Source organism: Podarcis vaucheri (genome assembly GCF_965113315.1).
Source record: "Podarcis vaucheri genome assembly, chromosome: 7".
NCBI lineage: Eukaryota > Metazoa > Chordata > Lepidosauria > Squamata > Lacertidae > Podarcis > Podarcis vaucheri.
In genome coordinates this window covers 80,386,225-80,398,972 of record NC_138765.1, presented here as the reverse complement: position 1 = coordinate 80,398,972, position 12,748 = coordinate 80,386,225, and the positions used below count along the sequence as shown (strand labels likewise).

Here is a 12,748-nt window from a genome sequence, read left to right as displayed (position 1 = left end):
AGGTGCCTTGTCGAGGCAAATGTAAGATATATGGCTACTTGTCTGCCATTTATGGATAGAAGGAAATATAGCTCTTTGTCTCCCATAAAAGGTAATAGGAAATGGGTGTATCTTTTATGATTGGTTCTAGCAAACAGCCAATAGGAATTTCAACCAGGCTGATTGGACAGAGGCAGCCAAAGGAGGAGCAAGGGGGCTGGGCTGAGGAAATATAAGTGCTGGCCATCAGGGCTGGAGGAGGCAGAGCTTTTGGTAACCATATACCACTGTGCCTATCATTTATTTGTCTGACAAATAAATTATTATTTTAATTTCTCTATTGCTGCATTTAATATTTCATTCCAGCTAAGCGTTAACCACAAGCAGGGTGCTACAATAGCAGCGGGGGAGTCAATTTACACACACACTCAACTGGAAGAGAAACATGTTCTGCTTCCAAGGTAAAGTTCACAAACCAAAACACCTACTTCTGGGTTTGCGGTGTTCTTAATCCAAGTTGTTCATAAAATAAGCTCAGGTAGGTAGCTGTGATGGTCTGACGCAGTCAAAATAAATAAATAAAAAAGAATTATCCAGTAGCACTTTATAGACCAGGGGTCAGCAAGGTTTACCTCACCTGGGCCGGTTCACTCCAGTGGAGATCCCTTCATGGGCCAGATTGCACGCTCACAGCCACAATTTCCGGCTTCTGTGTCTGCACAGATGCAATTTCCAGCACCGTGGAAGCAAGTCCCCGTGCTGTGCCGGTTTAGAACAGCACGTGGGGACTCACCGAGCAGGTAGCTTGGTTCAGGGGCCGGTTAAACGACCCCTGTGGGCCGCTTGTGGCAATTGGGCCTTAGGTAGCCTACCTGTAAGACCAAGTAGGTTTGTTCTGGTAAAAAGCAGAGACATCACCTTGCCAACAAAGGTCCGTATATTTAAAGCTATGGTTTTCCCAGTAGTGATGTATGGAAGTGAGAGCTGGACCATAAAGAAGGCTGATCGCCGAAGAATTGATGCTTTTGAATGCTGGTGCTGGAGGAGACTCTTGAGAGTCCCATGGACTGCAAGAAGATCAAACCTATCCATTCTTAAGGAAATCAGCCCTGAGTGCTCACTGGAAGGACAGATCTGAAGCTGAGGCTCCAAGACTTTGGCCTCCTCATGAGAAGAGAAGACTCCCTGGAAAAGACCCTGATGTTGGGAAAGATGGAGGGCACAAGGAGCAGGGAACAACAGAGGACGAGATGGTTGGACGAGTGTTCTTGAAGCTACCAGCATGAGTTTGACCAAACTGCGGGAGGCAGTGGAAGACAGGAGTGCCTGGTGTGCTCTGGTCCATGGGGTCACGAAGAGTTGGGCACGACTGAACGACTAAGCAACAACAACAACAAGCTGTCATGTGCATCTGAAGAAGTGTGCATGCACACGAAAGCTTATACCAGAACAACCTTACTTGGTCTATAAGGTGCTAATAAATGAAGCTGTTTTTAAACCAAGGTACCACTGTATTCAGAAGCATTTCCTGCTTCTGACAGTGGACAGCCGTCAGGATTCGAAGCCAATGACAGCTTCACTGCAAGGGCTATCTGAGTCGAATGAAAACAAATGCTTTATCTGTCTCTCTTTCCAGGATGCAGTTTCTCCACCATCCTTCGAAGGCTGCACAACAGAGATAAGTAGAACTGGTGGTGGTGGAAATCTCAGGCTCCATCCTGGCAGGTGAGTTGCTACTGCCAGGGGTTCTCTCATGGAGGGTAGCCAGCGGAAAGCCCCTCAATATGCAGAAGCAGGGTTTTGCTGGGTGCAACGTTTTGAGGCTCCCCTGAGGGGCCCGATCCTCAGCTCCCTCACTTGCAACAGCATGGATCTGATGCAGCAAAAAAAAGGAAACAAAATATGCCTTCCAACTTCTTCCTGAGGTCAGCAAGACTTTGGATGTGCCAGTGAATCTGAGACTCCACCAATCCCTTGTTAGGTTTGCCCTGGAAGCAAGTGAATCTGCAGGGCCCATTTAAAAAACATCCAGAGCAGCAGCGACATGAAGCAGATCCCACGGGAGGGAATTCCACCAGCCTGGGGGCCACCCCCAAAAAGGCCAGTCTGGTATCTATCAGTCTGACGCTTTTGCAAAACATGATGGAAGGAAAAGGGCACAGCTCCCGGGACCAATCTTAAGGTCTACACAGGTTTACAGGAACATAGGTGTTCCTCCGGATAACCAAGTACCAAACCACTTAGCACTTTCAAAAGGTCAGGAGAAACACTTTGAAATGTGGCCTTTGCAACCGTGAGATTGGGCTTCAGAAAAATAACCAGGCTAAAGACCTCTGGTGAGGTCTTTAAAAAAGAGAGAGAGTTCTGTTTCATTTCTGAGTCAATCCAATGTGGCTTGGCACATTTTTTATTTATGATTTTCAGTTGTATACATTTCAATAATTTCCCAATCATTTTAACATTTCAGAACTTGACTTCCTTCCCCCTCTTTCTGCGGTTCCTTAAATTTATTTTTAATATTTTCCGCCTATCTAAATTAACTTAATTTACTCATTTAACCCCCTGCTTTAAATATATACTCTTATGAAACTGCAGGTTATTGCGATAATCTAATGTGGCTCAACTCTGGCAACAAATTGAGGCTGTGTCAATTGCACAAAGGTGATTTAAGGCATTTGCTGAATTGCCCTTGATGGATCATGGTCCTGCTACTCCTTGCCTGCTCAGGATGGGAAGAAGGAGTCAGGAAAGAGGGAAGGGGAGGTTTTGTAGCTGGTTGATAAGCCAGAGCTGTGACCAAGAAACATGCTGATCCTTTGAGGGAACTGATGTTACCAGTGTAGATGGCATTAAAATAGGATTAAGTAAATCTATAGGGAATCATCACTTGGGAATACAGAAGAACTGCTGGAATTGGAAGAAGCAAAGATCCCCAGTGTTGAAGCAATAATTCTTCAACATCAACTTCATTGGACTGGTCATGTTGTGCGGATGCCTGATTATCATCTTCCAAAGCAACTGCTCTATTCCAAACTTTAAAATGGAAAGCGTAATGCTGGTGGTCAACAAAAGAGGTTTAAAGACACTCTCAAGGCAAATCTAAAATGTGGTATAAACACGGATAATAATAATAATAATAATAATAATAATAATAATAATAATAATAATAATTTATTATTTATACCCCGCCCATCTGGCTGGGTTTCCCCAGCCACTCTGGGCAGCTTCCAACTGAATATTAAAAACAGTACAGCACCAAACATTAAAAACTTCCCTAAAGAGGGCTGCCTTCAGATGACTTTTAAAAGTAAAATAGTTGTTTATTGCTTTGACATCTGCTGGGAGGGTGTTCCACAGGGCAGGCGCCACTACCGAGAAGGCCCTCTGCCTGGTTCCCTGTAACCTTACTTCTCGGCGCTGGATCTCAGTGTCCGGGCTGAACGATGGGGATGGAGACACTCCTTCAGGTATACTGGACCAAGGCCATTTAGGGCTTTAAAGGTCAGCACCAACACTTTGAATTGTGCTCGGAAACATACTGGGAGCCAATGCAGATCTCTCAGAACCGGTGTTATGTGGTCCCGGCGGCCACTCCCAGTCACCAGTCTAGCAGTTTCTGGGTCACCTTCAAAGGTAGCCCCACGTAGAGCGCGTTGCAGTAGTCCAAGCGGGAGATAACTAGAGCATGCACCACTCTGGCAAGACAGTCCGCGGGCAGGTAGGGTCTTAGCCTGCGTACCAGGTGGAGCTGACAGACAGCTGCCCTGGACACAGAATTAACCTGTGCCTCCATGGACAGCTGTGAGTCCAAAATGACTCCCAGGCTGCGCACCTGGTCCTTCAGGGGCACAGTTACCCCATTCAGGACCAGTGAATCCCCCACACCCGCCCGCCCCCTGTCCCCCCAAAACAGTACTTCTGTCTTGTCAGGATTCAGCCTCAATCTGTTAGCCGCCATCCATCCTCCAACAGCCTCCAGGCACTCACACAGCTGGTAAACTGCGGTCTTGACTATGCTACCACTCAGTGGATTTGTAACTGGCTGACTGACCGAACCCAAAGGGTGCTCATCAATGGTTCCTCTTCATCCTGGAGAAGAGTGACTAGTGGGGTGCCACAGGGTTCTGTCTTGGGCCCGGTCTTATTCAACATCTTTATCAACGACTTGGATGATGGACTCAAGGGCATCCTGATCAAATTTGCAGATGACACCAGACTGGGAGGGGTGGCTAACACCCCAGAGGACAGGATCACACTTCAACACGACCTTGACAGATTAGAGAACTGGGCCGAAACAAACAAGATGAACTTTAACAGGGAGAAATGTAAAGTATTGCACTTGGGCAAAAAAAATGAGAGGCACAAATACAAGATGGGTGACACCTGGCTTGAGAGCAGTACATGTGAAAAGGATCTAGGAGTCTTGGTTGACCACAAACTTGACATGCGCCAACAGTGTGACGCGGCAGCTAAAAAAGCCAATGCAATTCTGGGCTGCATCAATAGGAGTATAGCATCTAGATCAAGGGAAGTAATAGTGCCACTGTATTCTGCTCTGGTCAGACCTCACCTGGAGTACTGTGTCCAGTTCTGGGCACCACAGTTCAAGAAGGACACTGACAAACTGGAACGTGTCCAGAGGAGGGCAACCAAAATGGTCAAAGGCCTGGAAACGATGCCTTATGAGGAACGGCTAAGGGAGCTGGGCATGTTTAGCCTGGAGAAGAGGAGGTTAAGGGGTGATATGATAGCCATGTTCAAATATATAGAAGGATGTCATATAGAGGAGGGAGAAAGGTTGTTTTCTGCTGCTCCAGAGAAGCGGACACGGAGCAATGGATCCAAACTACAAGAAAGAAGATTCCACCCTAAACATTAGGAAGAACTTCCTGACAGTAAGAGCTGTTCGACAGTGGAATTTGCTGCCAAGGAGTGTGGTGGAGTCTCCTACTTTGGAGGTCTTTAAGCAGAGGCTTGACAACCATATGTCAGGAGTGCTCTGATGGTGTTTCCTGCTTGGCAGCGGGTTGGACTCGATGGCCCTTGTGGTCTCTTCCAACTCTATGATTCTATGATTCTATGACCTTCACCGCCTTCACTGGTTCTGATTTAAAGGAGAGGTAGAGCTGGGTGTCATCTGCATACTCAGATGACCCAGCCCAACCCCCCTGATGATCTCTCCCAGCGGGACAACTGGGAAACACTTGCCTGTGAGCGCTCTAATTGGAGAACAGCCTTTACTCAAAGTGTCATGGACTTTGAAGACACTCAAACTCAGGACGCAAGGGAGAAACGTGCTAAGAGGAAGGCACGCTTGGCAAATCCTCACCGTGATCAACTCCCGCCCAGAAACCTATGTCCCCACTGTAGAAGGACATGTGGCTCCAGAATTGGTCTCCACAGTCACTTATGGACTCACGGTTAAGACCGTGTTTAGGGAAGACAATCTTACTCGGCTACAAGGGATCGCCAAAGAAGGAAGAAGAAGAAGCTCTATCTCCAGGGTCAGAGGGGAGAGGGCTCATGTGATTGTATTCTGCTTGCAGCTTTCCCACAGACATCTGAGAAGATGCTAGACTAGATGACCCACTGACCTGCTCCAATGGGGCTTTTTCTGATGTTCTTATCGAAGCCACACAAATCCCACTTCATCTCACCTTTCTCGCTCGGCACGTACAAGAAGCCTTTGTTTGGTCCATCGGGGCTGGAACTAAGGAGGCAGCCAGGTGGAGCCATGCAGACTCGGCCGTGGTAAGGGGGCTTGTGGGACTGGGCAAAGTAGAGCTTCCTAGAAGAAGGAAAGAGAGTAATGAAGCTGGACAATCAATACGAGCGCTACAGAACATCACACTCATCCCTTGGGGATTCAGGGACATGCCAGAACAGTTTCAATGTCTGGATCTCCTCCTCCCAGAGAGTTGACCCAGATTTTGCAGCTTTGACAGCAGAGGCCAACAGGTAAATCGTCTGCCAATAGGACAACAAAGGATGGTGAATGTCCTGACTTGTCAATATTTTGCCACTCATATTTTGCCACTTTTCTATGGGGTTCTATGGGATTATACAGTGGTACCCTGGTTCTCAAATGCATTGGAACTCAAACAACTTGGAACCCAAACACTGCAAACCCGGAAGTAAGTGTTCCGGTTTGCGAACATTTTCCAGAAGCCGAACGTGCTCCATTTTGAGTGATACGCTTCCGATTTGAGTGGCACACTTCCGTTTTGAGTGTTACACTGAGGTCTGTCTGTTTTTGCAGTATACACTTCCAGGTTGGCCATGTTCGTATCCTGAAGAAACGCAACCGGAGACTGACGTAACAAGAGGTACAACTGTGTTGCAGCTGTTGTATAAGGGATTATTATTTTGATTGGAAAGCAATTTAAATTAATAAGATTTTGGAACGCAGAAATAAAGAAAAGCATCAAACCATCAATTCTAGCACATGGGGTTGGCGGCACCTAAATCATATAATTCAGTACAGTGGTGCCCCGCAAGACGAATGCCTCGCAAGACGGAAAACTCGCTAGACGAAAGGGTTTTCCGTTTTTGAGCTGCTTCGCAAGACGAATTTCCCTATGGGCTTGCTTCGCAAGACGAAAACGTCTTGCAAGTTTGTTTCCTTTTTCTTTACACCGTTAATACAGTTGCGACTTGACTTCGAGGAGCAACTCATAGAACGCAGTTTACATAGTAGCCTTTTTTGAGGTTTTTAAAGACTTTGGTGATTTTTGAAGCTTTTCCAAAACTTCTTTTGCAGCCATTTGGTAAGTTAAGCTTTTAAAACTTTTTTGGGGGGTTTTGGATTTTGGGTTGGGGTGTTTGGAATTCAAGGACTTGGTGTGGGGAAGGGGTTTGCAAGAATCTGGAAGCTTGTGTGTTTTTTTCTGCATTTTTATGATTTTCTGTGACCATTGGGCCACTCTGCTGGTTTTTTTAAAAAAATCTGGATTTGAATTTCTGTGTGCTGGGTGGCTGGGGGAACAGTTGGGGAGGGGGTTGCAAGAATCTGGAAGCTGGTGGTTTTTCCCCCTGCATTTTTATGATTTTCTGTGACCATTGGGCCACTCTGCTGTTTTTTAAAAAAAAATTCTGGGTTTGAATTTTGAAATGCTCTTTACAGTATGTCTGACTTTAAAGAGCACTTAATAAACTCTTGTTGTACCAAATTTGGCTTTGTTTGGACTTTTTTTGACCATAGGAACGCATTAATTGATTTTCAATGCATTCCAATGGGAAACCGTGCTTCGCAAGACGAAAAATTCGCTAGACGAAAAAATTCACGGAACGAATTAATTTCGTCTTGCGAGGCACCACTGTATTTGGATGACTGGTATTAGCAGTGCTCTTTTTCTAAAATAAAGTTTAGGGGTACTCTCGTTTTGACTCAAGAAAATCACCACGTTATAGTTCAAATAGGGAAAAATAAACAGTAGTTTGCCCACCCATGAACTAGATGACCCTCCTGGTCTATTCTAACCCATGTCAGAGTTTAGTCAAGGGGCTTTTACCTCGTGCGTTGCTGTTCCTTTGCAGCCACGTAGAAACTGAAGTCGAATTTCCACCCTCTCTTGGCGTCGCACGACAAGGTGGTCACCATCCACTTCTTGGGGCCCGTCTGTTGGACATGCCCTACTGTGGACATACAAGCGGTCAGCCTCTTGGTGAAGTTACCGTAAGGAACTCTATACACCTAAGCAATGGATTAATGAAAACAGAAGACTTCACTAACACATGTCTCGGAGCCGAGGAAAATGGGACGTAAAAAAAAGAAGAGAGAGATATTAGCATCACACACTTTCCCCTGCATGAAGTGGCAACTAGATGATAATAATAAATTTTATTTATACCCCGCCCTCCCTGGCCAGAGCCGGGCTCAGGGCGGCTAACACCATTAAAGTTACAGTAAAAACATAGTAATACTACTACTACTACTACTACTACTACTAATAATAATAATAATAAAACCAATTTAAAATACAGGTTAAAATGCAATTTAAAATGCAGCCTCATTTTAAAAGTAGCCCATGGATCAAAACCATAAGGGGAGGGAAAACATAAGGGTCAGACTGAGTCCAAACCAAAGGCCAGGCACAACAGCTCTGTCTTGCAGGCCTTGCGGAAAGATGTCAAGTCCTGCAGGGCCCTGGTCTCTTGTGACAGAGTGTTCCACCAAGTCGGGGCCAGTACGGAAAAGGCCCTGGCCCTAGTTGAGACCAATCTAACCACCTTGTGACCTAGGACCTCCAAAATGTTGTCATTTGTGGACCTTAAGGTCCTCCGCTGGGCATACCAGGAGATAAAGGCTTGCTGTGTACACCCCCCCCACCAGATTGCGTGCTAAAACTATTGCACAAGCCCAGTTCCTCTAACCAGTAACCAATGGATGCAAATTGCAAGGACTAGACATTAGGAATGACTTTCGGATGGCAAGACTCCCTTTCCTTTTGAACAGAGGCTGGTTGGGCCATCTGTCGGAGATTCTTTTGCGGAGATTCCTGCATGACAGGGGGTTGGGCTAGATGACCCTCTGGGTACCTTCCAACTCTACGATTCTAATAATAATAATAATAATAATAATAATAATAATAATAATAATAATATTTATACCCCACCCATCTGGCTGGGTTTCCCCAGCCACTCTGGGCAGCTCCCAACAGAATATTAAATAATAAATAAATAAATAAATAAAAACATTAAAAACTTCCCTAAACAGGAAAAAAATTCCTGCAAATTCCATAAGATAGCAGTGGGTGAGGCCAAATGTAGTTTAGTGATGTTGGGAGGGACAAACGTTCCCCTCTCCTGCCCTAAACAGGGAACCTTATAATAAATAATAAATATTTTATTTTTTTTATACCCCGCCCTTCTCGGTCTCAGGGTGGCTGACAACAAATTTAAAACACTTAATTGATGCAACAAAAAAGCAGCATAAAATACCGTATAAAATGTGAATAACAATAAATTCAGAATTCAAAAATCAATTTAGGGGGGAAATCCATCCAATAAACATTAGATGATCACCTGGGCTAGCTGGCTAAATTAGTCCTGTTTGGGCCAGCAAGGAGACCAGGGGAGAATTAGCTGTGGGATCCCAGAGTGGGTAATCTTTATAAAAATGGGAGGGGGAGGAAAAGGAAGGGGAATAAAAGATCAGGCTAAGGTCAAATTGAAAGCCAGGCGGAATAGCTCTGTCTTACAGGCCGTGTGGAAGGAAGTTAAATCCTGCAGGGCCCTGGTCTCATGGGACAGAGCATTCCACCAGGTCGGAGCCATCACTGAGAAGGCTCTGGCCCTGGTGGATAATACTTCCTTAGGGCCCGGGACCTCTAAACTATGATTATTCATGGACCTTAAGGTCCTCTGCGGGGCATACCAGGAGAGTGCTATCAGACAAGTACTAATAATATACAAATAAAACCAGTCTCACATCTTGCAACAGGACTCCGGAGGGGGCGGAAGGAAATCCTATGCGTTTACCCCAGAGACGTTCCCCATATCACGGCCTTCCCTGCCCTGCATGGAGATGCATTAATGAAAGCATTGCGTCTCAGCCACACGGGTAATCGATAGGTGCTCTGGAAACTCACCAGGAAAGAGGGGATGTCCCCGTCTCCTGCTGACACCGTCTGCCATGGCGCTGGGACGGTGGCATTGAGAGAGAATCTGTAGACCACTGGCCGCCCTTTGCCTTTGGATTTGAAGATGTAGACTGTTCCCTGGGGGTCTGCTGCAGAACATGGTACAGTCAGCCTGAGGGAGCCCTGAAAAACCCACCCACCAGCCGGACTTCGCCCTCAACATCACCCCAAACAATTTGGCTAGACGAGCCTTCTAGACCTTCCCAGACTTGGGTGCCAGATGAGGACTAAGAGAAAACCATTGTTTTTTGGGGGTTAAACGTAAAGGTAAAGGGACCCCTGACCATTAGGTCCAGTCGTGACCGACTCTGGGGTTGCAGCGCTCATCTTGCTTTATTGGCTGAGGGAGCTGGCATACAGCTTCTGGGTCATGTGGCCAGCATGACTAAGCTATTGATCACATTCTGTCACTGGGTGGGGTGGATTGTCAAATCCGTTCCTTTTCCATGTGGAATATCTTAGCCACGTCATGAATCCAAAGCACATTTAAGTCACATGGCTTCCCCACCACCACCCCGAAGAATCCTAGGAACTGTATTTTGTTAAGTGGCAGCTCTGTGAGGGGTCAACTATAGCTCCCATCAGTCTTTGGAGGAAGCATCATGCTTTAAATGTATGTGTGGGTGTGACCGGCGATAGAATGGTTCAAATCATTCCACATGCAGAGGTGTGACACCGGCAAGAGGAAGAGGCTGCCTGTCCCATCTCTGTATGAGTATTTGTTCTGAGCTTGCCTTCACGCAAGCCTAAATCAATGACCCATGCAGAAAAATAGAAGGCTTATACAGCCTTCACAAACCTGGTGTCTTCCACATGTTTTGGACTACAACTCCTTATCAGCCCCAACCAGAGGTACGAAAAGACTACAGTGGTACCTTGGGTTACAGATGCTTCAGGTTACAGACACTTCAGGTTACAGACTCTGCTAACCCAGAAATAGTACCTCGGGTTAAGAACTTTGCTTCAGGATGAGAACAAAAATCGTGCTCTGGCGGTGCGGCGGCAGCGGGAGGCCCCAGTTTCAGGTTAAGAACAGACCTCCGGAACAAATGAAGTACTTAACCCGAAGTACCACTATATTACATTTCTCAATCCAAGATGTACCCAGCGAGAGGACAACCTGAGATAAAGAAATGGTGTCTATGTTTGCATCTTTTCCTCTTCCCTCCTCCCCTCTCTTTCCTTTTGTGTGGTGACTTTTAGATTGCCCTGTTTCTATTAATCTTATATGAGCTGCTTTGGGCACTTTTGCGGCTGAAGAGCAGGGTTAACTCACCTTGTACCATTCCATCCCCTGCAGTGCTTCCTCGGCTACCCCACACAAGGCCAGATCCCCTCTTCTTCTTCTCCAGAGAGGTGCGGATGTTATTCTGCAAATTACGGGGTTTTTCCTGAAACAAGCCTGTCACACAACGTTAGTCAGGGACAAAAGGATCTCCAGCATCAAGAGGAGGACAACTAGGCTGGCCAGCCCCCCACCATCTTGAACTCTTATCCCAATCCCACCTGGAAGTCACAGGGATCAAACCTGGGGCCATTTGCATGGGTACCTTGTACTCTGCCATTGAGCGACAGCCCTTCCCTTAAGACACAGGAACATCCGAAGCTGCCCTATACAAAGTGAGGCCACTGGCCCTTCAGTATTGACTACTCTGACTGGCAGCGACTCTTTGGGGCTTCAGGCAGGGAGCCTTATCCCAATTCTGGAGACATTGGGCTTTAAACTTCTGCATGCAGAGCAGATGTTCTAACCACTGAGCTATTTATTTATTCTTATTCTTATTCTTATTATTAATTTGTATACCGCCTTTCTATCTTACAATACTCAAGGTGGTTTACAAGCTGAAGAAACAAAAAATGTACATCTGATAACAATCTACTGCAATACAAAAATGTGATAGTAAAACATAGCTTTAAAATAGACAGCCTACATAAAAAAACCTAAACATTCAACAGTCATTAGAATAGTATAAAATAATATCAACACATAAAAGTTAAACAGAAATTTACTCAACAGTTACAATAATATCTAAACTGTAATCAATAAAATGGCAAGCCACAGTACATAAGACAATACAATACACATTGAGAAGCAGAGGGTAGCTATGGCCCTTCGCCTTCCTATGTACCGTATTTTTCACTCTATAAGACGCACCAGACCACAAGACGCACCTATTTTTTGGAGGAGGAAAACAAGAAAAAAAATATTCTGAATCTCAGAAGCCAGAACAACAAGAGGGATTGCTGCGCAGTGAAAGCAGCAATCCCTGCTGTTCTGGCTTCTGGGATGGCTGCACAGCCTGCATTCGCTCCATAAGATGCACACACATTTCCCCTTACTTTTTAGGAGGAAAAAAGTGAGTCTTATAGAGCAAAAAATACGGTACTTATTTATTTCTCCAAGGAGCTCAAGGTGGCTCTTCCCAACTCATTTAATCAACCCTGTTAGGCTGAGAGGCGGTGACTGGCCCAAGGTCACCCAGGCAGCTTCACAAGGGAGCATGAATTCGAACCTTGGTCTCCCACTCCTTTGCCTGACACTCGAACCCAGTGGGAGTTGTATTTCAAAAACAGCCAGCGACCCCAGTTTGGGAAACACTGCTCTAACCATTACACCACACTGGGGAGGAGTTTCTTTCACCCTTTGATCATGATCTTGGGAGAGGCTGATAGGAGCCAAAGTCATAGTGACTTCTCCCACAATTTGATGCGAGTTCTGCAACACAACCAGCTCCAAAACACAATCTTGCCCCATAAAATCCAGCTATGGGTGCAAGGCTGTGCTCTCCAACTCATGCAGGCCCCCTTCCCACCCAAGCCCCCTTAAAAACACTGGATGGAATAAAAAAAATAAACCGAGAATTGAATTTGTATCAAAATGGGAGGCCTTCAGAACATATGAAAATTATACCATGTTAAAATCTGTAGCAGCTTTTGAGTGATCCCAGCAGTTTTTATTAATTGCTTATATAAATATAAACATTTATAAATTGTGAAAATATTAACATAAAAAAATAGTATTTTGATATGGCAGTAAATTTATGTAAAAAGAATTAAGGAATAAATGGGAAGTCGGGTATAAAAGATGACGATTTTTTTTATTTTTATTGTAACATGAAATTGTAATC

At 45.4% G+C, this 12,748-nt stretch overlaps 1 protein-coding gene across 5 annotated transcripts in view; it reads right to left on the bottom strand.

Moving 5' to 3' along the window:
• DISP3 (dispatched RND transporter family member 3) overlaps nt 1-12,748 on the bottom strand; it is an 88,186-nt gene that overhangs the window by 9,929 nt on the left and 65,509 nt on the right. For 4 of the 5 annotated variants that reach the window (XM_082229792.1, XM_082229793.1, XM_082229790.1 and 1 more), the window contains exons 11-14: nt 10,897-11,022; nt 9,570-9,709; nt 7,491-7,672; nt 5,637-5,767 (exon numbers count right to left, since the gene is read on the bottom strand). In XM_082229792.1, the coding sequence (XP_082085918.1) occupies nt 5,637-5,767; nt 7,491-7,672; nt 9,570-9,709; nt 10,897-11,022 (579 nt within the window). The remainder of the gene's footprint in view (nt 1-5,636; nt 5,768-7,490; nt 7,673-9,569; nt 9,710-10,896; nt 11,023-12,748) is intronic. The other variant, XM_082229791.1, reaches the window with a different exon arrangement.